General features: G+C 38.3%; 1 protein-coding gene across 4 annotated transcripts in view; it reads left to right on the forward strand.

Moving 5' to 3' along the window:
* L3MBTL4 (L3MBTL histone methyl-lysine binding protein 4) overlaps positions 1–27,690 on the forward strand; it is a 462,348-nt gene that overhangs the window by 83,438 nt on the left and 351,220 nt on the right. For 3 of the 4 annotated variants that reach the window (XM_054460568.2, XM_054460567.2, XM_054460572.1), the window contains exons 2-3: positions 19,565–19,623; positions 19,965–20,067. In XM_054460568.2, the coding sequence (XP_054316543.1) occupies positions 19,996–20,067 (72 nt within the window). In that variant the 5' untranslated portion in view covers positions 19,565–19,623; positions 19,965–19,995. Of the gene's footprint in view, positions 1–5,296; positions 5,363–19,564; positions 19,624–19,964; positions 20,068–27,690 lie in introns of those variants that run through there. The other variant, XM_054460569.2, reaches the window with a different exon arrangement.

Raw genomic sequence — 27,690 nt, forward strand, 5'->3', positions numbered from 1 at the left:
ACTTATTCAACATACCTACAGATGCTTTCATACTGTATTATGCATTTTATTTCCAGATTTTGTATTTACTTCTTTTTCAAATTTGCTCTTTTTGAAACAAAAATATTGTTCTTATCTTACCAAGTTTGTTTTTTCACATATTTCATCACAAGTTTATACATACTTGATTTTAAGTTCCTCTAGGCTTTTTCTGTTATGAAGACGTCTAGGGTATTCATGCTTCTGTTTGCTGCTTCTTATGACACTTAGGTTGGTGAGCTTCATTGTGGGCTTTCTAGTTTTAGTCCAAGAGCTTATCTTCAGTGAGACTTTTTTTTCATACTAATTTTGAGAGCATCCCAGGCTGTTGAGGTATTGCTATGGGGCAGTTTTATTATAATTGATTTGAGGTTTCTGCATTGCTGGGTAGGGGGAATTGGACCGCCACACCTATGTTTAGTACAAGATTGGATCTCTGATCTCTCAGCGATTCTTGTTCCAACAGTGTTTTAATGGGGTGGTCCTCCTCTGTGATACTGTCTAAGCCAGTGAGTGAAGGTTTATTAGTCATTAATCAAAGATAGGACAACCTTTTGGATGATGGAGACAATTTCTAGCTCAAAACCATGCATTTAGCTTATGGCTTCAGTTTCTACCCCCAGATAGGAATAAAAAGCAAAACCCCTAATATGTATATCTGATTTAGTTCCTCAGTTGTTTTTTGTTTGTTTCTGACATTTCTGTTTTTTAATAATCCAGAACTGAGTTGTGTAATATAAATAATTTTGCTGTATTTTCCTAGTATTTCTTTTTTCCTCTGCATCTGCTCAGTTGACCTCTCGACCAGAAGTCACTTATTTTATATTTCTGTAGCCCCTAGTGTATTGTGTTGCACAAAGTGGAAAATAACTAGATATAGATTTACAACTTTTAAAATGTATTTTAATATTTAGTAACTGCAAAAAAATTTTTTCTAGTTAGAGAGAATTATAAGGCTAACAAGAAATCAGATCTGCTACATAGAAAGAAAGAAGCTTGAGTTTGTTTTATTATCATATAAAGTGTTTGTAGTAGAAGTTTTAAAAACACTTTCAGAATATATGCATACTATGGGTGGTAGAATCTTGACCCTCAAAGATGTTGATATCCTGCTTCTTGGAGCCTGTGAATATGTTATGTTGTATGGAAAGGTGGAAATAAGGTTGCCAATGAAATGAAGTTTGCTGATCAGCTGACTTTAAGGGAGATATTCTGGATTATTCAGGCAGACCCATGTAATTGCATAGTTCCTTTAAATGTGGAAGAGGGAAGCAGAAGAATCTGTGTCTGGGTGACATTATCCTAAGAAGACTTGATCAGCCATTGCTGGCTTTGAAGGTGGAGGAAGGGGTCACGAGCCAAGGAATGCTGGAAGCCTCTGGAAGCTGCGAAAGGCAAGAAAATGGATTATCTTCTAGAGCTTCTGGGCACACCCTTGGCGAAACCTTGATTTTTAGCCTAGTGGGATCTATTTAGGACTTTTGACCTCCTTAACTGTAAGATAATACATTTGTGTTGTTTTAGGCCACCAAGTTGGGGTAAATTGTTACAGCAGCAATAGGAAAGTAATTCATATACTCTGTGACATGAGAGTTCCACTCCTAGGTATGGACTTAACAGAAATGTACTGAATGTATGTTTCAGCAAAATAAGTATAGTAGATTGTTTAAGTAGCATTATTTGTAGTATCCCAAAGCTGGAAATTACTCAAATACTCATCAGCAACAAAATGGATAAATGTGTTTTACACACTCTGCAATACTATACAAGAGTAAGGGTGTACTGTCTACATCTGCATACAACAGTATGGATGGGTGTCACAAACATTATGTTAGTAAAAGAAATGAGACACAGAAAACTATGCAACTGATATGATTTGAATGTTTGTCTCCTCCAAAACTCCTGTTGAAACTTAATCCCTAATATGGCAATATGGAGAGGTGCGCAGCATTTAAAAGGCAAGAGCCTTGAATGGATTAATCCATTTGTGGATTAATAGATTAATGGGTGAATGGATTAATGGGTTATCATGGGAGTGGAAATGGTGGCTTCATAAGAAGAGGAAGGAGACATGAGCCAACGTGCTCAGCCCCCTCACCGTGCGATACTTGTGCGCCTTGGGACTCTGTAGACAGTTCCCACCACGAGAAGGCCCTCACCAGATGTGCCCCATTCAACCTTGAACTTCTCAGCCTCCATGAGTGTAAGAAATAAATTCCTTTTCTTTATAAATTACCCAGTTTCATGTGTTATGTTATAAGCAACAGAAAATGGACAAAGACAAATACTCTGTAATTCCATTTCTAGAGTGTATAAAAAGAAACAGAAGGCCGGGCGTGGTGGCTCAGGCCTGTAATCCGAGCACTTTGGGAGGCTGAGGCGGCTGGATCACGAGGTCAGGAGATTGAGACCATCCTGGCTAACAGGGTGAAACCCCGTCTCTACTAAAAATACAAAAAATTAGCCGGGCGTGGTGGTGGGAACCTGTAGTCCCAGCTACTCGGGAGGCTGAGGCAGGAGAATCGCGTGAACCCAGGAGGCGGAGCTTGCAGTGAGCCGAGATCGCACCACTGCACTCCAACCTGGGCGACAGAGCGAAACTCTGTCTCAAAAAAAAAAAAAAAAAAAAGAAAAAAAAAGAAAAGAAAAGAAAAAAAGAAACAGAAGTCATCTATTGTGTTAGAAGGTGGGACAACCATCAAGATTTGCCTTGATTGAAGTAGTGACCAAGGGGTACGTGTTCGCATGTTCTGTTTCTTGATTTGGAAGCTAATTACATGTGTTCAGTGCATGAAAATTTATTGAGCGCTGGCCTAAGCTGTTATTCATTTTTCTGCATGTATGTTACACTTCAATTTTTAAAAATAACGTATTCCCAAACGTGGTCCCATTTTCCAGCAGAGCTCTGTGTATTCAGTGTGGGTGAGGCTTCATGAGGCTGTGATTTGCCTTTGTCTCCTTGCCAGCTAAGCTGGAGAGTCAGATCTAGAACTTGTGTGACTGGATGACTTTTCCACTACTTCATTCTGACTTCTCGCCTGTCACCGTATCAGATTAGAGAAAGTTTCCGTAGTACTAGTTTTTTATTTGCTGAATGAAAATTCCAAGTAATAAATTCACAAAAATTTAATGCTATCTTGAAATGCTCCTAGTAGAGACATGTTCTAGCAACAAAATAGTTTGATTTTATTTCTGCATATAGTGCGTTTTCATGTCATTTAATGTTGTATGTCATTTTGGCAGTAGTGCTAGTTGTCATGATTCAAGTGCCAGAGTATTAAAGATATTCCTGGAAGGCAATTTATTTGAACAGTGCTTAGTGGTGTGATATTAGGAACATTCAATTTTGGAAAAGCTTCAGAGAGGCATTTGTTGGAAAATCTGTTGTAATTAGTGTAGTCTGTCCTTCTCAATAAGCTATGAAGTGGTCTATTGTTTAAAATTTAGATTCCAGTTCTAGCTCTGCTACCAGCTAGTCACATGAGCTTAGGCAAGTCATTTATTTACACGCTTTCCCACTACCTGCCAGTCAAATATATATGTTAATATTACCCCTATGCATGAAACACATGCTTTGCTACTATAATGTAGCCAGGGGCAGCAGCAATATACTTTTAGAAATGGAGCCATGAGGTAAGGTGTTACATTTTGGAGATAGACAAATTGCAGCTTTGCTGTTACTGGCAGTGTCACCTTGAGCTACTTCAGTGTAAAGAGGCTGTTGCCAGGCTGCCCCCATGTGCTTGGCACACAGTAGGAACTTACTTAATAAATGCAGTTACAGGGATGATGATAATTATGATTTGTTAAATGTCTTCATTGTTTTTTAAGGTTCTGAGCAAATGATTGCTTTTGAGGGAATACACAACGTGGTTACTTGATGATGATATTCAGGGGCAAATGAGACCTCTAAAGAAATAAATATGAGAACATATAAAATTCGTCCTATAACCTACCCCTAATGTTGAATTTTTGTTTTAAATATTCAAATATGCAGTGAAGTATAGAGAATAAGAAAATGAACAACTCTGCGCTGGCTGTCCAGATTTACTAATCTCAGTATTTTGCCACACTTGGTTCTGCTTTTTTAAGAAATGAAGCATTGCAATTACACTTGAAGTCTCCTGTCCCCAAACCTGTGTATCTTCACCCCTCCTGAGACATAATTGCTGTGCTGTCGTTGGTCTCGTTTTCAGTAGTGTTGTTACATTTTAACCTGATGTGTGTGTGTATCTATAAGCAAATATTATGTAAATGATGTATGGTATGTGTCATCCTGCACCCTGTTCTTTTGGTTCAAATATATTTTATAGAGTTATCTGTGATAGAATATATATCACTGTAGCTCTTTTAAGTGCTGTATAACATTCCATTTTTGAATATATCACAATTTATTCATTTTCCTATTGATGGGTGTTTGGGTATTATCATATATTTCCTGTTACAAACAAAAGCCATGATAAACATTGTACCTTTTGCACATGTGCTAGAGGTTTTCTATCTATCTAGAAACAGCCGGGTTCTAGGCATGCGTAGTTCCAGCCTTACTCAGCTTTGTTAGATATTACCAAGGGCTTCATCAAGTAGTTGTACCAATTTTCACCTCCTCAGCAGGATGTGAGAGCTCCTGATGCTTGCATCACACTCGCTTCAACACTTGGTGAGCCTTATCTTTACCAGTCATATTCCTGAGTAGAAGAGGATATTTACATTTAATACGCATTTTCCTGTTTTCTAGTAATAGTGCGTTTCTTTTCCTGTGTTTATTATTTTTCCTTTTTCTAAGTGTTGCCTGTATTCTTTTACAGTTATTTTCCCCTGTCCATAACTGAAAGATCATGTATGTAGCTATTACAGTTAAATCAGGGTCATTGGAAGGAGTAGACAAATTAATGAACATACAATGCTTAATGTACTGTCTGTCCTATAGTAAGAAGAAATTAATATTGCTGACGCCCTTGGAATGCCCAATAATGACATCATCAATAACAATACTTATCAGTGGAACAGAACTTCAGACCTCGGCAACCATTCTACATTCCTCTTACATTGTAGCCATGCAGTTGGATATGAAAAGTATGTACAACTAGCTGATGACATCTCATAGCCCAGAGTGGGAAGCAGCCTTTCCTCCCCTACTCATCATCCATCTCTCTTGCTCATAGAACCCTGCTTTCCTTTACGGGAATTATGAGAGAAGACTTAGGGTTTTCCAGGAGGCAGATCCTCCATTTCCCCATTGCTTTGTCCAAGAGTGCAGGAAGAAGATCTAAGATTGGTCAATTGGATGCTGTTTCCCAGGACTTTGGCTTGAGAGAGAGAGACTCTAGCAAGAAGGGAACAGGTAAAGTAGTTAGTTCACTCATTCCAGGGGCTTCAGCAGCAGAAGAAATGGGGTGCCATGCTGATCAGGCTGGTTTAGCCATGGGATGTTTGGTCTGCCATCTGCTTTCTTGATCCCTTTGTTTCTGTCTGATCTTGTCACAGATGTTAAATCTCTGAGCCTTGGATATTCTTACAGTAGACACCTTTTTCGCTTAAGAGAGCCAGAGTCAGTTTGTCTTTCTTGTGATTTCCATATTTTGTCTCTGCTCAGATTTCACTCAGTGGAGTTAGAAATGCCAGGGCATAGCTTATGCCCTGTGTCAAGGAGTAGGATGGAGGAGGCTGATGCCCTGGTTCGGTCATAGACTCCTCCTTCCTTCGGAATAGTGTGATCTAATGAAGGTAGATGGGTAGGAGCAGTGCACGCACCCTATCTTCTGCCTGTTGCTGACTGTACGTGGTATGTTCTTACAAAAGATCTGGTGAGATACTTTTTCCCAATCAAAAAAGGAGCAAGCCTTGCTGAAAAAGGGGTTTCAAAGCAGGAAAAATGGACTGTTCAGTTAAAAGAAAACATACTGTGTCCACTCTTTTACCTGTATCAACTTTTCTTTCTTATATTGGATGAGTAGGGTACACCATTTCAAAGGACTTTAAGAAATCCTATAATATTGTATTTATACAAGGCAACGTACATATTTCAATATGTAAGTCATGAAGTATAGTAAACATATATCTATAAAGCCACCATCCAGCTTAAGAATGAAAACATGATACTAATTTTCCTCCCCAACTGCTATGCTGAATTTTTTGTTTCCTATTTCCATGCTTCTTCAAAAAAGCTTTACTGTATAAGAGGTAGTTTACTTTATATATACTACTTATATAGTTTACCATATATATCTAAGGTACACATTAAGGGCTTTTGCTTGATTTTGTATTTTAAAAATGGTATTATAAAGCTGGGCATGGTGGCATGCACCTGTAATCTCAGTTACTGGGGAGGCTGAGTCAGGAGGATCGCTTGAACTCAGGAGTTTGAGTTCAGCCTGGGCAACATAGCAAGATCCCATCTCTCAACAAAAGTAGTATATAGTCTTCTGGCTTGCTTTGCTCATTCAACATTATTGATAATATTTATATTCTTGCATGTGTAGTTGCAGTTGATTTATTTTCATTGTGTAATGTTATATTGTCTGAATATGCCACAGTTTATTTTCTCAGATTCCTGTTGATAATTGTTTTCATTTTTTTCCCATTAACGTGAACTTATCTCTTAATTTTGTGTAATTGCTGGAGCCATGGGGTCATGGAATTTGCTGGAATTATCTTCAACTTTCAAGTTCATTCTGAGTTGCTTTTTATGGGTTGCAACATTTAATCTTCTTCCAGCAGAGTATGAGAGTTGTCATTGCTCCTCAACCTTGCCAGCATCTAGTAGTGACAGACTTCTTAATTTTTGTCATTCTAGTGGGGATGCATTGGTACCTCATTGTGGTTTCTTTCTTCATTTTCCTGATTACTAATGGAGTTAAGCAACTTTTCATAAATTTTGGTGTGAAGTGCATATTCAAAGCTTTGCCCTTTTTTTGTATAGATTGTTCTATCTGTCTGCTATTGCTGTAAAAATACTTCAAAATTCAATGTCTTAAAACAACACATTAGTAGATCTTTAGGCCACTCATGATTGGGCTTATCCAGGCCTGGGCTTGACTGCATGGTTTTATAAAAGGCTTCATTTCAGGCTCAGGTGTATTCTACCTGTGTTTGCTCTGGGGGCCCACTCTAAAGGAGCAGAGGCTAACTAAAGCATGATCTTTTTAATGGTAAGTAACTGCAGTGCCATGAGCTGAAAACAAGTTACACACACACATTTTAAGTGTCAGCTTGCCCTGCATCTGCCATTGGTCAAAGCAAGTCATAGCACAAGCCTGAGTTGAGTGCCTTTGGTCCAACAGGGACTCAGGAGCCTCAGCTCCTAAGACTTTGCAAGGTTCAGCCCCTGTGGCTGCTCTCAGGGGTTGGCACTGAGTGCCTGCAGCTTTTCCAGGAGCATGGTGCAAGCTGTAGGTTGCTCTACCATTCCAGGGTCTGGAGGGCAGTGGCCTTCTTCTCATAGCTCCACTAGTCAGTGTTCCAGTGAGTACTCTGTTTGAGAGCTCCAACCCCACATTTCTCCTCTGCACTGCCCTAGCAGAGGTTTTCTGTGAGGACTCTGCCACTGCAGCAGGCTTTTACCTGAATGTCTAGGCTTTTCCATATGTTGTCTGAAATCGAGACAGAGGCTCCTGAGCCTCAACTCTGTGCACCTGTGGGCTTAACACCATGTGGAAGCTGCCAAGGCTTGTGGCCTGTACCCACTGAAGTAGTGGCACAAGCTGTATATGAGCCCCTTTGAGCCATGGCTGGAGCTGGAGTGGCTGGGATGCAGGGAGCAGTGTCCTGAGGCTGCACAGGGCAGCAGAGGCCCCTGGGTGTGACCCACAAAACCATTCTTCCCTCCTTGGCCTCAAGGCCTGTGATGGGAGGGGCTGCCAGGAATGTCTCTGAAATGCTTTCAGGGCCTTTTCCCTATTGTCTTAGCTATTAGAATCTGGCTCCTCTTTTCTATGCAAATTTCTGTAGCCTGCTTGAATTCTTTCCCTGAAAATGGTCTTTTCTTTTCTACCACATGGCCAGGCTGCAAATTTTCCAAACTTTTACACTTTGCTTCCTTTTTAAATATAACTTCCAATTTCAGGTCATATCTTTGCTCACACATATGAGCCTAGGCTGTTAGAAGCAGCCAGTCCACTTCTTGAAGGCTTTGCTCCTTAGGAATTTCTTCCACCAGATACCCTAAGTCATACCTGAAGTTCAAAGTTCCAGAGATCCTGAAGGCAAGGTCACAATGCAGCAAAGCTCTTCACTAGTGCTTAACAAAGTGACCTTTGCTTCAGTTCCCAAGAACTTCATTTCCATCTGAGATCTCCTCAGTTTGTACTTCACTGTCCATATCACTGTCAGCATTTTTGTCACAACCATTCAAGAAGTCTCTAGGAAGTTCCAAACTTTCCTTCATCTTCTTGTCTTCTTCTGAGCCCCCTAGACTCTTCCAACCTCTGCCTGTTATCCAGTTCCAAAGCTGTTTCCACATTTTCAGGTATCTCTGTAGCAATGCTCCTCTCCTTGGTATGAATTTTCTGTGTTAGCTTATTCTCGCTTTGCTATAAAGAAATACTTGAGACTGGGTAATTTATTAAGAAAAGAGGTTTAATTGGCTCATGGTTCTGCATTATGTACAGGAAGCATGGTGGCATCAACTTCTGGGGAGGCCTGAGGAAACTTACAGTCATGGCAGAAAACAAAGGAGAAGCAGGCATTACTTACATAGCTGGAGCAGGAGGAAGATAGAGAATGGGGAGGTGCTACACACTTTTAAACAATCGTATCTCATGAGAACTCACTCACTGTTGCCAAGACAATACCAAAGGGGAATTCTGCCCTCATGATCCAATCACCTCCCGCCAGGCCCCACCTCCAACACTGAGGATTACAATTCAACATGAGATTTGGGCAGGAACACAGATCCAAACCATATTTACTGAAGTCACCCTGTTGTGCTATCAAATACTAGATCTTATTCTTTCTAACTATTTTTTGGTACCCATTTACCATCCTCAGTTCTGCATCACCCTCCACTACCCTTCCCAGCCTCTGGTAACTATAATTCAGTTCCACCCATGTTGTTGCAAATGACAGGATCTCACTTTTTATGGCTGAATAATACTCCATTGTGTATATGTACCTCATTTTCTTTATTCATTCATCTGTTCATGGATACTTAGGTTGCTTCCAAATCTTGGCCCTTATGAGTAGCGGTTCAGTAAACATGGGAGTGCAGATATCTCTTTGATATACTGTTTGCCTTTTTTTTTCCTTCCTTCCTTCTTTCCTTCCTTCCTTCCTTCCTTCCATCCTTCCTTCTTTCCTTCCTTCCTGCCTTCCTTCCTTCCTTCTTTCCATCCTTCCTCCCTCCCTCCCTCCCTCCCTCCATTCTCTCTTCCTTTCCTTTCCTTTCCTTTCCTTTCCTTTCCTTATTTTCTTTCTTTTTCTTTCCTCTCCTTCTCTTTCTTTTCTTTTTTTGAGACAGGGTCTCACTCTGTCACCCAGACTGGAGTGCAGTGCCATGATCCTGGCTCACTGAAGTCTTGACCTCCAATGCTCATACAATCCTCCCACCTCAGAATCTCATGTGCTGCCATGCCTGGCTAATTTTTTTTTTTAATTTGTATATATGAGGTTTCACTGTGTTGCCCATGCTGGTCTGGTCTTGAACTGCTAGGTTCAAGCAGTTCTTCTGCCTGTGCCTCCCAAAGTTCTAGTATTACAGATGTGAGCCACCATGCCCATCCTTATTTCCTTTCCTTTTATAAAAAAATATTTTTATTACAATAGCTTTTAGTTTTTGATTACTTGGATAAATTGTATAGTGGTGAAGTCTGAGATTTTAGTTCATCCATTACCTGAGTAGTGTACATTATACCCAATATGTAGTTTTTTTCCTCCCTCACCCCCTTTCTAGCCTCCCCCTTCTGAGTCTCCAAAGGTCATTATACCACAGAGTATGCCTTTGTGTCCATAGCTTGGCTACCACTTATAAGTGAGAACATGTGGTATTTGGTTTTCCATTCCTGAGTTATGTCACTTAGAATAATTTCCTACAGCTCCATCCAAGTTGCTGCAAAAGACATTATCTCATTCATTTTTATGGCTGAGTGGTATTCCATGGTGTATATATACCACATTTTATTTATTCACCCACTGAACAATGGTACTTAGGTTGGTTCCATATCTTTGCAATAGTGAATTGTGCTTCAATAAACAAAGTGTATGTCTTTTTGATATGACTTCTTTTCCTTTGGGTAGATACCTAGTAGTGGGTTTGCTGAATTGAATAGATCTTTTAGTTTTTAAAGAACTCTCCATAGTGTTTTCCATAGAGGTTGTATTAACTTACATTCTCACAAGCAGTGTATAAATGTCCTCTTTTCACCACATCCACACCAACATCTATTGTTTTTGTTGGGATTATTTGTTTCTTTCTTGCTGACTTGTTTGTGTTCCTTGTAGATTCTGGATATTAGTCCTTTGTTGGATGCATAGTTTGCAAATATCTTCTCCCATTCTCTGGGTTGTCTGTTTATTCTGATGATTATGCCTTTTGCTGTACAGAAGCTTTTCTGTTTAATTAGGTCCCATTTATTTATTTTTGTTTTTGTTACATTTGCTTTTGGGGTCATAGTCATAAATTTTCTGCCTAGGCCAGTGTCTGCAAGAGATTTTCCAGGTTATGTTGTAGAATTTTTATAGCTTCAGGTCATAGACTTAAGTCTTTGATTATCTTGAGCTGATTTTTGTGTAAGGTGAGAGAGAGGGATCCTGTTTCATTCTTCTACATGTGACTATCCAGTTTTCCCAGCACCATTTATTAAATAGGGTGGCCCTTCCCCAGTTATGTTTTTGTATCCTTTGTTGGTTGTAAGTATTTGGCTTTATTTCTGGGTTCTCTATTCTGTTACATTGGTCCGCGTGCCTATTTTTATACCAGTACCATGCTGTTATGGTAACTATAGCATTTTGGTATAATTTGAAGTTCAGTAATGTGATACCTCTGGATTTATTATTTTTGCTTAGGGTTGCTTTGGTTATTTTGGCCCATTTTTGGTTCCATATGAATTTTAGGATTGTTTTTCCTAATTCTGTGAAAAATAATGTTGGTATTTAGATAGGAATTACATTGAATTTGTAGATTGTTTTGAGCAGTATGGTCATTTTCATGATATTGATCCTTCCAATTCATGAGCATCGGATATATTTCCATTTGTGTCATCTGTGATTTCTTTCAGCAGTGTTTTGTAGTTCTTTTCATAGAGATCATTCATCTCCTTGGTTCCGTGCAGCTATTGTAAAGGGGTTTGGGTTCCTGATTTGATTCTGCTTGGTCATTGTTGGTGTATAGCAGTGCTATTGACTTGTATACTTTGATTTTGTAACCTGAGACTTTACCGAATTAATTTATCAAATCTAGGAGACTTTTGGAGGAGTCTTTAGGGTTTTTGAGATATACAGTCTTTATTTTGACTTGGTCTCTTCCAATTTGGATGCCCTTTATTTCTTCCTCTTGACTGATTGCTCTGGCTATGATTCCAATACTCTGTTGAGTAGAAGGGATGAAAGTGGGCATCCTTGTTTTAGTTCTCAAGGGCGAATGCTTTCAGCTTTTCCCCATTTAGTATGATGTTGGCTGTAAGTTTGTCATACATGGCTCTTGTTATTTTGAGGTGTGTCCCTTCTATGTCTAGTTTGTTGAGGGTTTTTGTCATAAAGGGATACTGGAGTTTTTATAATTTATTTTTTCTACCTATATGGAAATGATCATATAGCTTTTGTTTTTAATTTTGTTTATGTGATATATTACATTTATTAACTTGCATGTGTTAAACCATCCCTCCGTCTCTGGAATAAAACCCACTTGTTCATGGTGTAGTATCTTTTGATGTGCTGTTGGATTTGGTTAGCTAGTATTTTGTTGAGGATTTTTGCATCTATGTTCATCAGGGATATTGATTTGCAGTTTTCTTTTCCTTAATTTTTTTTTTTTGATATGCCCTTTCCTCATTTTGGTATCAGTGTTACTGGCTTCCTAGAATGAGTTAGGGAGGATTTCCTCTTTCTCAGTCTTTCAGAATAGTTTCAGTAGGATTGGCACCAATTCTTTGAATGTCTGATAAAATTCAGCTGTGAATTCATCTGGCTCTGTGCTTTTTTGTGTTGACATTTTAAATATTACTGATTCAAACTCATTGCTTGTTACTGGGCTGTTCAAGGTTTCTATTTCTTCCTGATTTAATCTAGGAGGGTTGTATGTTTCTAGGAATTTATCCATTTCCTCTAGATTTTCTAGTTTGTGTGCATAGAGGTGTTAACAGTAGTCACAAATGATTTTATATATTTCTATGGTTTTGGTTGTAATGTCATCATTTTCATTTCTAACTGAGTTTATTTGAATCTTTTCTTTTTGGTTAATCTAGCTAATAATGGTCTATCAATTTTGTTCATATTTTCACAGAAGCAGCCTTTGGTTTCATTGACTTTTTGTTGTTGTTGTTGTTGTTGTTTCTATTTCACTTAGTTCTACTCTGATCTTTGTCATTTCTTCTGCTAGCTTTGGATTTAGTTCTTCTCTTGTAGTTCCTTGAGGTGTGACATTAGGTTGTCAATTTGTGAACTTTCAGACTTTCTTATTGGCATTAACATTGTAAACTGTACTCTTAGCATTGCTTTTGCTATATCCCAGAGGTTTTAATAATCTGTGTCACTGTTGTCACTCATGTCAAAGAATTTTTAATTTCCATCTTGGTTTCATTGTTAACCCCAAAATAATTCATGGGCAGATTGTTTAATTTCCATGTATTTATATAGTTTTGAGGTTCTTTTTTGGGTTAATTTCCAGTTTTATTCTACTGTGGTCTGGGAAGATACTTAATATGATTTTGATATGTTAAAATGTATCAAGACTTGTTTCGTGGCATATTATATGGTCTATCTTGGAGAATGCTGCATATGCTGATGAGAAGAATGTATATTCTGCAGTTCTTTGGTAGAATGTTCTATAAATATATGTTAGATTCATTTGTTCTATCATGTAGTTTAATTCCATTGCTTCTTGTTGACCTTCTGTCTTGATGAGCTGTCTAGTGCTGTCAGTGGAGTGTTGAAGTCCCCCAGTATTATTGTGTTGCTGTTCTAGCTCATTTTTTAGGTCTAATAGTAATTGTTTTATGAATCTGGGAGCTCCAGAGTTGGGGCATATAAATTTAGGATTGTAATATCCTCTTGTTGGATTGATCCTTTTATTATTATATAATGACCTTCTTTGTCTTTTTTTTTTTTACTATTGTTGTTTGAAAGTCTGTTTTATCTGATATAAGGATAGTAACTCCTGCTAGCTTTTGGTTTCCATTTGTGTGGAATATCTTTTTTCACCACTTTACCTTGAATTTATATGAATCTTTACATATTAAGTGGGTTTCTAAAATACAGATATTTGGTTTATGATTTTTCTATCCATTCTGCCAATCTGTATCTTTTAAGTGGAGCATTTACACCATTTACTTTCAACATTAATATTGAGATGTGAGGTACTGTTCCAGATGGTTTGTTTTCTTATTGTGTTATTGTTTTATAGGCCCTGTGAGTTTTATGCTTTCAAGAGATTCTATTCTAATGCATACTGAGCTTCTGTTTGAAGATTTATAACTCCTTTTAACCTTTCTCATAGGGCTGGTCTGGTACTGACAAATTCCCTCGGCATTGTTTGTCTGAAAACGACTTTGTTTCTCCTTCATTTTGAAACTTAGTTTTGCTGGATACAGTATTCTTGGCTCTCAGTTATTCTGTTTAAAGAGGCTAAAAATAAAATCCCAATTCCTTCTGGCTTTTAAAATTTCTGCTAAGAAGACTGCTGTTAGTTTGATAGATTTTTCTTTATATGTTACCTATTGCATTTTGTCTCACTGCTCTTAGAATTCTTTCCTTCATGTTGACTTTAGATAGCTTGATGACTATATACCTTGGTGATGTCCTTTTTGCAGTGAGTCTCCCAGGAATTTTGAGCTTCTTGTGTTTGGACATCTAAATCTCTAGCAAGACCAGGGATGTATTCCTCTATTATTCCATCAAGTAATTTTTCTAAACATTTTGTTTTCTCTTCTCCCTCAGGAACACCAGTTATTTTTAGGATTGGACCTTTTACATGATCCCAAATTCCTGGGAGAGTTTGTTCATTCCTTTTGATTTATTTTTTAAATTTTTGTTTGATTGGGTGAACAAAAGCCTTATCTTCGAGCTCTGAAATTTTTTCTTCTACTTGGTCAGGTCTATTGTTAAAACTTTCCACTGCATTTTTAAACTCCCTAAGTGTGTCTTTCATTTCCAGATGTTCTGATTGGTTTTTCTTTGAAATATGTATCTCTTTATAACATTTTTCATTTATATCTTGAATTTTTTTTTCATTTCTTTATGTTAGTTTTCACCTTTCTCTGGTATATGCTTGAGTAGCTTAGTAATCAACCTTTTTATCTGGTATTTCAGAAGGATGTGACTTACATGTTTATAGTTTATTATAGCCTAATTTGCCTCTTAGTGCTTTTAGAACTGAGTAATTTGTATGGGTTCCTTGGTTATAGTGAATCTTTGTATTGTGGCTTTCCCAGATGCCTGTTGTAGTAACAGTGTGCTCAGTGTGTGAACAAGTTCAGCATCTCCTATGGGGTTGGAATGGCAGAGATCTCTTGAAGCTTATCTTGTTTCCCCACAGTGTGCATTTATTTATTTATTTTGTCCCAGTATTTTATTTATTTACTGGGTTGAATAGTTAAAGCTTCAGGCCAGTATGGGAAGTATCCCTGGGTAGAAACTGGTTGTGGCTAAAGCAGTTGGGTAAATGCAGTACCCAATAGTGGGCAGATGTCCCAGCCCTGACAGAGGTGGCTGGGGGAGCTTTCAGTGAAAAACACTGAGGTCTCATCAGGGTGAAGGGTGGGAGCCACCTTAGTTCTTCTGCCAGGCCAGCAGGAAAGTGATCCAACTCCCAGATGCACTCCTGACCCAATGTTCCAGCTATTCATATCAGACAGGCACCTGTTTTAATGTCTAGGAATGTTGATGTTCCAAGTAGAGAGGAGTTGTTACCACCTCTTGTGCAAGCGTGAATCTGGAGGGCACTCCTAATGTGAGGATGCTGTTACCCTAAAGTGTTCCAGAAAGGCTGTTTATAGATACACCCATGTCAAGCTCTTGTGGGAGAAGCCCCAGCTGTGTTTGCAGTAATGGATAAGAGAGAAAAGAAGTCCCCTTCTCCAAGACCCTTCATGAGCACCAGCATTGCACTAATGCCTCTGCTGAAAGAAACTTCCCACGAGCAGAATGTTCTGGGACTCAAGGCCTGGTATCCAGACTCTTTTGTCCCATGGGGTGTTCCCTTGATGTGGTGCACTTCCCCTTCCCCTAGGAGTTGGCATCCCTGAGAGCCAGACCACTGTGAACACTGCTATTCCTCTGGGTGCAGCCACCCCATAGGGCTGCCACATTTCAGGCTGTTGCTGAAGATTATCTGCAAGGGGTCCAGTGATGTGACCTGTCCTTATGTCTCCCAGCAGTAGGCACCAGCACTAGCTGTGATGGGGGTGGCAGGGGAGTGACATAGAATCAGTGAGAGTAATGTAACTGTTTAGAAAATTCTGAGTTGCAGACAACCTCTGTGATACCCTTTGGACCCTGAATCTTGGGACTTATTGTGCTATTCTCATGAAGTATTACGTAAGACTTATGGGTGCAGAATTAATACATAATTAACTATAAATATTTTAAGATTCTAAAATAGGTAATAAAGGCAAAATTTTTTAAAAAGTGAGAGTAGGTGGCTGCCATGACATAAGGAAAGTGACAGTATGAAGCCACTATGCAGACAGGCTCCACATGAGGGCGAGTGGTTCCCACAGGAAGTATGGTGTCGGTTTCTGACTTAAATCATTGTGTGTGGCAAGGATTTGGCTAGTGTACTGAGTGGTTAAGTTTCAGATAACTAAACTTACAATATAGTTAAAAAAGCTACAGCATAGTATGGTGTTCAAAGAGGGACCCAAGAATTGTACTGTCTGGTTACTTGTCTGTTGTATAACCTTGGACAAGTTACTTAACTGCTTGGTGTTTCCTCTTCTGTGAAATGAGGGTGACAGTGGTACACATATTGTTGGGCTGTCATAAGTATTAATTGAAAGTGTATATGTAGAGGACTGATAGCTATGCCTGGTACATGAGTACTCAAGTAATGTTAGCTACTATTAATACAATTAAGAAGGATTAATTATTCATGCATAAGTTATCAAAATGCATTCATTTGTAATCATTTATTAATTTATTCAAACATTATGAATTATTAACATCGAGTATCAACCGGATAATAAATTCTAGGTTGGCAGTATCTTTGAAATAGTGGGAAATCAGTTCAGTGATCAGAAATTTGTATTCGATATTTTGGTGATAAATTCATTTAAGATCTGCACAGTGTCCTAGAACCAGCAGAAATGTTCTTTCACTGTGCATGTCGTTAGACATAGTGTCCCTCCTGTGAACACCCAGGCCACTCTGTAATTTTTTAATGGCATGTATTACATTTCTTATTCATTGATGTATATTTCTTACCCATATGGTACCATATGATTTATTGTTTAAACTGGGACATTTTGGGGAGTGAAAGCAGTGCTGTTAATCCTTATGCCAGGATGAGTGGCAGAAGGCAGATGTACCTTGGGTTATCCAGGACATGTGGCTGCTATACTTATCTCTCTTTAGCGGGTGTGTGATTAATCAGCTTCATATTCCTCAAGGTACTCGTGACTATATTGGTGATTAATAGATGATCAATAAAATGTTTTTGAAAGAATTACCAAATAGCACCTGGACATAGACAGACAGTGAATTATTTTAGTTATTTATAGACTCCTTCAATTTGAAGTATTCAGATGCTTTCTAAGTATCAATCTAATTTATCTCCTTAGTATTTGGCAACATGCAGACAGATAATTCTACTATGAAGGGAAATTAAACTCATTTAGAGGATTAAATTGAAAAATTAGTACACTATTTTCAATTTTTGTACAGAAATACAAATCATTTATATGTAGTTATCTATGTTGTTTTTTAAATCTAAAACACTATTTGGAAGCTTCTCTAATTAAAATCACTGAACATCGTCTTGTCTATGGTAGGTGGTGCTCGGGCATTGTCACAAAGCCAGGGGACACCGGGCACAGCTCAGTCTAGTTGGTATATATCTTTACTTACCCTGGATAATGTGTTTCTTTGATGTGTTTTATAATTTGACATTATTCTTTTTTTAACTCTAAAAACTTTATATATTTTTTCAAAGCTCAGCAAGGAGACATGTGGCTGATGTGACATTTGGGGCTTCCTGGGAGTAGGCCATATATCATGGACAGTCAGAGTAATCCATGTATTTTGGTACCATGCCAAGGACATCAAGTTAGGTTTATTTCAAAAGAAATGTCCTATTCGGTTGAGTAGAATATGTTCTTTGCATTGACATTATAAAGGATTATACAAAATCTCTCTTTAAGTCTGTTTTTCTGTGTGTTAGACTATCTATCTATCTATCTATCTATCTATCTATCTATCTATCTATCATCTGTCATCCATCTGTATATCATTCATCTCCTATGTATTTAATGGTCTCTTGTATTTGATTCCCTTTTTGTCTGGCAGCAAAATCTTATATGGATTGTTTGGTAACTTTTGTATTTTTGCTTTATTATTTCTAAATCCAGAGGAAATTTATTATTACCAAATTATATGTTGAAATTTCTCCTCAGTGTAAAAACTTTCATTTTTTCCCTGCTATAAAATAATGTGAATTCAGGCTTTCTTGCTGTTTTAAACAAATCAAGGTTATTGAGATAATTGCCAGGGATTATCAAGGCAGATCATTTTTGATGGTGAGGAAAAAAATGTCAGTAGCTAGATGATTTCAGTTTGACAAGCCGTGGGGTATTATTCGTCGTGAAAGGCAGGCCAGCCTTGGCAGTGCTTGTGTCTTGTGCAGTAATACTTCGCTACAGGCATTAAGTCTATGCTGTTCATTTGCATAGATGTTCAGACTATTACCAGAAGCTAGGCATGAAAAACTGTATTTACATTCTACAAAATGAATGTAATGTTATTGAATTTAGTACATAAGTGCCTGTCTTAAGGACATAAATATCATCTGACTAGAAGCAAAAGGATATGTGGAAAGGAATTTTTTTTTGCTTATTTTTTGTTTTCTATAGTAAAGAAAAAGGGAAAGGAATTAACTTTGAAAACTGTGCTCACTCTAGTCATACAGCATTCTAAAGGATAATGTATGGATCAAGAACTAATATTCACTGGATTTAAGGGCTTGAGGCTTCTCTGTAATTCAGAGAGACATGTTTATGTAGTTGGAGTCAATAAACACATATCGAGAGACTGCTGTGAGCCAGGTAATATCTAGAGAGTGGAAAATAAGGATCAGTAATTCACTGTCCTTGTCATCAGGATGCTTACAGCCTCATAAAGGGAGGCATATCTGCAAACAAAAACTACAATAAAGGTATGCACAAGAAATGCAATGTAGAAAAGACACACTTGGTTTACTTGGAGCAGGAGGTAGGCAAAGAAGACCTTCCTGAAGGCTGTGAAGTCTCTTTTAGTGGGGTCAGAAAGGACGAGTTCAAATTAGATAAGTTGAAAAAGGGAGGGCAGGCAATGGGGAAGGTATTCAGAGGTTGAGGGACCAGCAGAAGTATGGAGTGGAGAAGCAGCAGGAACCTTGCTTTGCAAAGAACTTTAAGACCTTTGGACTGAATGCAACATAAAATTGGAATGATCAGAGTTAATAGGAGTAGAGGAAGAAGGTAAATTCAATAAATGTTTAGTAAATTAAAAATCAACAAAACCTGATGGCAATATGTACGGTGTGATATAAAGGATGAAATGATGGCAACTCCTAGTTCTCTGGCTCAGACATTAGCCCAGAAGGTAGTATTGTTTGAATGAGGAAAAGATGCATTTTCTCCTGGGATGATGCAGGCCAGTGGCAGGTGAACCATGGGTGTAGAGCCCATGGTGGATTTCAGCCTCCACTTGCCCCTTGGCTTGGTGCTCTTGGGTGGTGTACAGTCTGAACAACTATAAGAGGAAGCTCTGGGCAAATGGGTGGCCAGTTATCAGTGCAAATAGGAGGAGAGCCTTGAACTGGGAGGCAGTGTGGAGGGAGATGAGCTCAGTTGCAAATATGTTACATTTGCCATATTTGGAGTGCCATTGTTCAGGTGGAAATATCAATGAAGAAGTTGGATATATCATCATAAAGCACTGGGGACTATAGATGATTTAGGGCTATTAAAAGTTTTAAAAAATTATATTCAATTGTTAACATTATTTCAAAGTGAATGACTTCTGAATTATAGCTCCAGCGGAACTTGTTTGGTATTGGTGGTTGGTTCTCCAAAACGGTTGACCTGCCCTATAAAAAAACTCATTTCAAATAACTTTTCAAAGAATGTCTCCCACTGTTTATGAATATACAGAAGAATGGTCATGATTGATTGGTAAAATTTTTTCTTATTTTCTGTTTCAGATTGCTATGCTATGCCTTGTATGACTAAGACCTTTTACCAAGAATACGTGTCAGACCATGTGAGTACAGAAGCTGTGCAGGCTGGTCGCAGTGAATCCTAATTGGTTAGGTCAGCTAAGCAAAAAAGCAAACATTTTATCCCAGATAAGACCAAAAGCAATAATATCTATTTTCCTCGTGATATAAATTCTAGATGAGGTAGAAAATGCATTGCCCTCCCGCTTGTCTTATTATTATATTAAGGACTATAAAACCAATTGCAAAATTTTTGTCAACTTATCAGTTTATTTATAGTAACCAATTATGAGAAGTATAATTGAAAACATTTTCTTGTTTGCTTCTGTAATTCTGAAGGGGTCACACCCCCATCCCCAACTTCTTATGTGACCCTGTTTTACAGAAAACCACTGCCAAGGAGTGTAGGGGTGGCAATGAAACAGCCCAACAGGAAAAGGAAGCTTAATATGGATTCCAAAGAGCGTTTGGATCAGGACGGATGCTTGGTAAGATGTCCATCCCTGGACCCTTCCTCACAGTGTGTGATCGCTACCAAAATGCACCATGGAATACTAGAGTTCACATAACCACACTCAGGGGCTTTTCAGTCACTTGAAACGATGTGGCTTCTGCTTGAGTTTTATGTGTAGTGGTATAGAATATAAGTGTTCTTCAAGTCTGATATATATTTTAAAAGGTGATCTTAATTTTAAAGGTGAAAGGAAACCTTTTCTTTTACAAAGATGGAGGTAATCAATCATTCTCAAGTAAGAGAACGGAGGCTGTAAACTGCGTGGGGTTACATTAGGGTTCTCCAGAGAAACAGGACCCCCTGGGATGACCATATGTGTATATGTGTGTGATATTTTTGTGTGTTTGTGTACACACACACACAGAGCAAGAGAGAGCTAGCAAGCGAGAGAGAGAGAGTGAGAGAGAGAGAGACTTACCTTAAAAAGAGGAATTGATTGAGGCAGGTTGTGGGGGCTGACATGTCTGAAATAGGCAGGGCAGCCTGGCAGGCAGGAGGCCCAGGGAGGAATTGGTGCTGCAGTCTTGAGTCCAGGTCAGTCTGCAGGCAGAATTCCTTCTTCCTTGGGGGACCTGTTTTTTCTCTTAAGGCCTTCAACTGATTAAATGAGACCCACCCTCATTACAGAGTGATCTACTTTGATCAAAGCCTGCTGATTTGAATGTTAATCATGTCTAAAAACATACCTTCACAGCAACATCTAGACACTTAGAAGGTATAATGTTCACTATGCCTGTAGTCACCGTGCCTGTTCTGTTTCCTATGACAGCTTTATGTATTCCTGCAAATTTAAAAGCAGAATGACCAGAAGACCTCCATGGTGACTATTTTTGGGGATGGTGGGCCATTACAGCATTCTCATCTGTGACCCTTCATTGGCTCTTAGCATTTATTTGGATGTGGATTTTGGGGTCTTCATGTGGTTTGTGGTTATACATTTACACATTGCAGTTGCTGAAGTGACATCATGTAATACAATTTCTTTTGGTTCAGTTCCAGGTTAGGTGTGGTTTGATGAACTCCAGAGATTAAATGAGACATCTCAAGGAACTATCTGGTTTGAGGTTGGTTTCAAGGTGTTCAGAATAGGTCTATGTCAAGCTCTAGAGCCATTCCTTCAGGATTAGCCTCACTGGGCAATGGGGTGATTAACATTGGGCCAGGGGCCAGTTCCCTGGGTCCAGATTGGTTGCTTTTCTTAGATCAGTTCCAGGAGAGTTTAGAGCTCTAAATGTATAAGGGAAGAACTTTCTATTTAAGAGGTGTCTTGGACCAGACTTGGGCAGGCCTGCATCTGTCTTGGCTTAGGTGAAGATGTCATTCTTTGTGTTCTGCTGTGTCGTGTCCTCTGAGGAATCAGAGCACGAGGAGACTCAGGATTTGATGTGTTCAGAGTTATTCTGGGTACTTCTCCACATGTGGTCCCTGGACCAGCAGCATCAGCATCACCTGGAGGTTTGTTAGAAATGCAGATTCCTGGGCCCCAGTCCAGATCTTCTGAATCAGCTACTCTAGGGGTGGGGCCCAGCAATCTGTGTTTTAACAATCCAGGTGATTCTGATGCCCACTCATGTTTGAGAACCATTGTCCTAGGGAAGTGGTTAGATGCATCTTACCTGCTAATCGTGTTACAGTTAATCAATATTTTTCTTAAATTTTTTTATTTAACATTTGAGACCACCTTCCCCCATCCACACATATTTTATATTAGTTGTCAGTATCATTTCTCTTTAAGCTGCTGAGATTGTTACCCCCCTATCTTAGTACTCGGTTATCTTACTCTACAATCCGAGTATTTAACCTTTTGCCTCTTCTGCATTAGAACAAATCCCAATTTCCTCTTAAAAACCAACTCAGTTTCTAACTTAATCCTGATGTGTTTACCGTTATTTCTACCCCACATTGGGACTTTCCCTTTATTGGACTCCAGAAGTGCTTAACACTTAGATATGCTTTTATTGCAGGTCTTACATAGCTAGATTTTCAAAAATATCTGTTAAATGATGTTCCTGGTGCTTAATGACATCTCCATGCAAAGGAATTTTTTCAATCATTAGTAACAAAATAACATTTTAAAGGGCCATATTCTTAGTTTACCTTTTGAGATGTTTGGGACATATCATTATTTTAAAGCATGTTCACATATAATTGAAAAGATGCACATTTAGTCCACGTTGCACTGTCAGTTTGGGGCTCATTGCCAGTAACAATGTTCATTTTCATTAGTCAAATTTAACAGTTTAACACAGTAGGCTGTATTCACACCTGGGGCTGCATTCACTGTGGAAAGAAGGGTTGAGTCATGCTTGAATTTTGCTAGACTCCTTGAAATATTGGTAACATCCTTTATTTTGTGTGTTAGCCTTCTGGTTTACAAGCGACATTTCTAGTCAACTAAATACATCCCGCTGGCAGATCATGCACATAAAACATCAAGCAAATGCACAGTTGGGTGTTTCGGAACATTTTCTTTTGAGATAGTAATTTCATACCTTGGATATCTAATAATTTTAGATGATAATATTAATATCTGTCAGTGAATGTCTTTCTAGACTAATATTTTCTGTGTATTTCTAGATAGAATTTTAAAAACATTTTCTTATGCTTTTCAGAACATAGGCATATGGTTAAAAAATAAAACAGTATAGACAGGTAGTAAAGTAAAAATTAAATTATCCACCATATCCCCTCACACATACACTAAACCCGTAAACATTTTCCTAACCGTGTGACCACTGTGTACAGTTTCTCATGTATCTACATAGGAAAAAAAAGACGGCTAAAAATTCCAAACCTTTTATGCACATATACACATACATACACACATCCCAGATGGGCTCACATTCTGCTCATTGTTCTGCTTCTTGCTTTTTTTTGCACTTAATTATGAATGTCTTGGAGATACAGGTCTTATTCTTTTCAGTGCTGCATAGTATTTCATTTTATGAATGTACCATAATTTATTTTAACAGTGCCCTACTGTGAACATTTAGATTATTTTAATTTTTGTGGTTACACACAATGTTATATCCAATGTTCTTATTCATATATCCTTTTCATATGTGAATACTTTTGCAGTTCATTCATAGGTACTATCACAGCAGTGAAATTATTGTACAAAAGGGTATGCTCGTTTAAAATTTTGATAAACCACTCAATATCATCCTCCAAAGAGATCACCCTAGTTTATCCTCTCCCTAACAGCATCTGAGAGAGTCCCTCTTTTCCTTGGGATTTGTTGTATGTTTTACATCTTTGCTTCTACCGTATGGGTAAACCTCTGTTTATGATCTGGTCCCTGTAGTGCTGCTGCAGACTTGAAGACAGTTTTTCTCTGTCCTTTTAGACTCCTTGACGTATTTTGTCTTTTCACAACTTCTAACACAAAGATAAGTGTCATTTTTGGTGCCCTTTGCTAGATTTTTCTGCTCACCAGCTTGCTTTAGAATTGACTAGCAAAGTGTAGGCACATGGTGATTGGGGAAATGAAGTTTTTTTTTTTTTTCAGGGTGATTTCATTGATGTCTAGTGTGTATGTGAGTGTTCTGGGCACAAAACCCCAAAATAATATACAGGCTGTGAAATTTCAAATTTCCTACATAAAAATGCAAGTTTCACAAAAGAAAAAGGAAATTTTGTTTGAATATACAAAAATGAAATATATGATCTCTGTGTATATAAAATATTTGATACTGAAAAAATGTTAATTCCCATTCTCCTTCTCCCTGTGAACCTCTTAACATCAATGGATCTTTATCTAAATAGTGAGTTATGAACTTTGAGAGATAGAAATATGAGACATTTTTCATTCTCAAAAGGATCTTAGACTATTGCTGAATAAAGGAAAACTAACTTATGTAGAATAATGGAAAACAACTAAGTACATATGTAGCCCATTCGTGCTCTAAGGTATGGTCACCCTTCAGAGAAAGGTAGAGTCATCGGGAGCTTGAGTCTGACCTTGAAGGATGAAGAGTATCTAAGATATTTACCTTGAATGCATTGTTATTCTGTTGTAACAAACAGCTTATAAATCCAACCTGGTAAATCTAATCCGAGAGAATATAATTTTTTTTTTTTTTTGAGACGGAGTCTTGCTGTGTCAACAGGCTGGAGTGCAGTGGCGCAATCTCGGCTCACTGCAACCCCCGTCTCCCAGGTTCAAGCGATTCTCTTGCCTCAGCCTTCAGAGTAGCTGGGACTACAGGTGCACACCACCACATTCAGCTAATTTTTTTTGTATTTTTAATAGAGATGGGGTCTCACCATGTTGGCCAGCATGGCCTCAATCTCTTGACCTTGTGATCCACCCGCCTCGGCCTCCCAAAGTGCTGGGATTACAGGCGTGAGCCACCGCATCTGCCCATATAACTTTTTAATATATTAACATCTAGATGCTCTCTAACCTTGAGAGGTAAGAAAGTTGAGGGGTCAGAGTGGGAATTATCTGGGCCCCTTAAGGAGGCAGCATGAGCAAAGGTGTGGGGTTGGAAGAGAAGGTGACGTGTGTGATATATGGCAGGACCTTAATGACTTATCTGATTGGAGCAGATGTTGTTATTGGCAGTGTCTAGGTGAGCACTGGATGGGGTTGGGGCATGGGTCAGGAGATTCAGGTTTTATTCTTTGGCTGTGCTGCTCATTAGCTGTGTGGCCAAAGACAAGTCACTTCACGGGGCTGGGCGCAGCTTCTTTGTCTGTAGAACAACAGTCTTAAATTGCAAGATCTTTATGGGTCTTTCCATTTCAGTAAGTACAAGGTTTGGTGTGCAATTAGATTGCAGGGTGACTGGGGTAGATCTGGCTGGTCACCCTTGGTGAGGCTTGATGGCCAAGCTGAGAAAGTTGTACTTGAGGTGGTGGCCACTGGCCTTTAAAGAATGACATCAGGGGCCATGGTTGACCTCAACTTTTGCAGAGGGTAATGCAATCTTTCTGTAACATCCTCAAATAGATACTGAGAAAATATTTGGGGTGAGTTTATTTTGGTTTCTATTTTTAAGTAATAGTTAATTCTTTACATTTTGTTGCCTCATAGAAGACTGATGCCAGTTTACAACAGCCAGTAAAATGCATGTGTTTATAAGGCTATGTTATATGTTTTGCTTTTTGTTTTTTGTATGTGTCTTAGCAAACACTTTAGAGATATTTCATTTGGAGACTGTAGCTATATTATCAAGTATTTGAACAAAATGGAAGCATTTCATTCTCCCTGAGTGTGTCTGAGTTCCAGTAGAGTGATGGAAAAAAGTCCCACAAATTTCTTTACTTTTATCCAATAGGCAAATTCTATTTATCTTCAGTTTATATCCCACATTGGGTCAGAGCAAAAAAGAAGTTGAAAAGTGGACTTGAACCAGCAGGTGAAACTCAAATAGCAGTTTGTCACTGGGGTTACTAAATAGGATTTCACTGTTTTCTACAGTTCATGAAACCAATGTGTATCACCCTCTGGGGCACAGATAGCAGGTTCTTATGGAACAAGAACAGCAGGGTTCTCAAAAATCCTTGAGTGTTCAGGAGTCTTCGGTCTGATAGCAAAGGAGAGCAAAGGAGTATTATCTGGCAGTTCCAAGGTGGTGAATCGAAATTGCCAAACACAAATCAGTAGCTGAGAATCCTTTGTTTTGTTCCCTTGATTGGAATTCATAGACAGAGAAACGTAGACACTAATTAATCAGAAAACGTCACTGTGCCTTGTAGTAAAAGCATGTGATGCATCCAGTGCCAGCAGGAGGGAACAGAACATTAAGCCTTTTTGGTTATTTTCCCACTTCATAATCCTGTCTTCCAAAATGATGGATTTTAAACTGGTGAATGGAAATGTACCATAGCGAAGACTTATTTTGTGTTCCTTAAACCATTATCTCCCCGTTTTTCAGAACACTATTTTTTTCCGGAACTTTATTTTCAGTTTTCAGAATTAAAGTTTGAAACCTGAGAAATCGCAATAATGGTTTTATTTTTCGCAATTTGTATTGATTTCCTTTAGTGGTCTGTCTGCAAGGATAAGATAAAGCGCTAATTTTTTCTTTTGTTTTTTAAAATTCATTCTCTGTTCATTAATAGCAGTGTAGATTTATTACCTTTATGAAATAATTAATTAGCTAGACAGAAGCAAAGAATGTTAAAGCTAGCAGGAACTTTAGAGAACATTTAGTCCAATTTCTTTATTTTAACAGATGAGAAAAATCAGGTCTAGAGAATGTAGGTCATTTGTTCAAAGTTAAATAGCTTTTAGTGGTGGGTTGAGATTTGACCTTAGGTCACCTAGCCCTAAATTCAGCATTTTCCCTGCTCTACCATATGATACTAAATACTTTTCCATTTGCAAAATTGTTTAAACATAGGTCAGTATGTTATAGATATATATGTTTATTCTGATATACACAATATAATCTTTCGTGTGTATATGTGTATGTTTACCTGTCTATAACCTTGATCCGCCTAAAGAACATACAGATGTTGGAAGCTTAGGCAATTTAAATCCAAAGTGAGAGGTAATGTTGTTTTTGTGTGGAATATTTTTTCTTTCTAGGCAGAATTTCAGTAGCAAATAAAGAAGTGTGAACCAAACACTCACTGAGCGACAGATAGCATATTATATATTTCTTTTTATTTTTGAATGACACAGTGATTATGAAAATGTTTCAGTAGCTGTAGTGTGAACATAATCAACTCTCGAATGCTGTTTCTTTTTACTGTTTTAGGTTTTGCAGTAGAAGAGAGTCTCTTTGTTTTGAATTACATATGTAAATTTCCTGTGTATTGAGTGAATGAACAGGGGTGGAACTGGGGTAAAGTGCTACCATGGGAAATTAGACCCAAGGCAGGAGTTCATCATCTCACTTGCAGTAGAACAGGGTAGATATGATTGCATGACTGTTTCCACTCCCACTGCATGCCCTGCTAAAAGGTGGTAGCCTTGCCACTCACAGTGAGGGCCGTATACTTTGGCAGTCGCATCTGCTGGGAGCTTGTTGGAATCTGTAATCTAAGGCTCTACCCTAGAGCCACTGAATCAAGGTCTGCATTTTAGTAAGATTCCCAGATGATTCAAATGCCTGTTAAGAAGCACTGGCTTATAGTACATTTTAGCAGAATGCTACTTTGTTAATTGCACGAAGATATCCATGATAACTGTGGATGTGAAATCTACCAGGCAGAAAAGCACTCTTCTTGAACCTTTCATTCTTGCCTTCATGCATCAAATATTTGTCGACCTAGACTAGGTACCAGACTATGTTTTGGGGATGAAAGACAATTAAGACACTGATAGAATTTGTTACTATACAAATTGTCTCTTATACCTAAAAACCATAGACTTGAAAAAGGAACTGAAGAAAGGTAGAAAAATGAAATTAATAGTATTTATTTCATCAGTTAAAAACTAGTTTGCTTTCATTAAAATATTAGTATACATGATTCATTTTTGAAAACCTGGTTTAGAGCTTTTTGATACCATTATGTGCAGTCTGTTTTTTTTTTTTTTTTTTTTTTTGAGATGGAGTTTAGCTCTTGTTGCCCATGCTGGAGTGCAATGACGTGATCTCAGCTCACTGCAACCTCTGCCTTCCGGGTTCAAGCGATTCTCCTG

This window comes from Pongo pygmaeus, chromosome 17, assembly GCF_028885625.2.
Source record: "Pongo pygmaeus isolate AG05252 chromosome 17, NHGRI_mPonPyg2-v2.0_pri, whole genome shotgun sequence".
NCBI classification, from domain to species: Eukaryota; Metazoa; Chordata; class Mammalia; order Primates; family Hominidae; genus Pongo; species Pongo pygmaeus.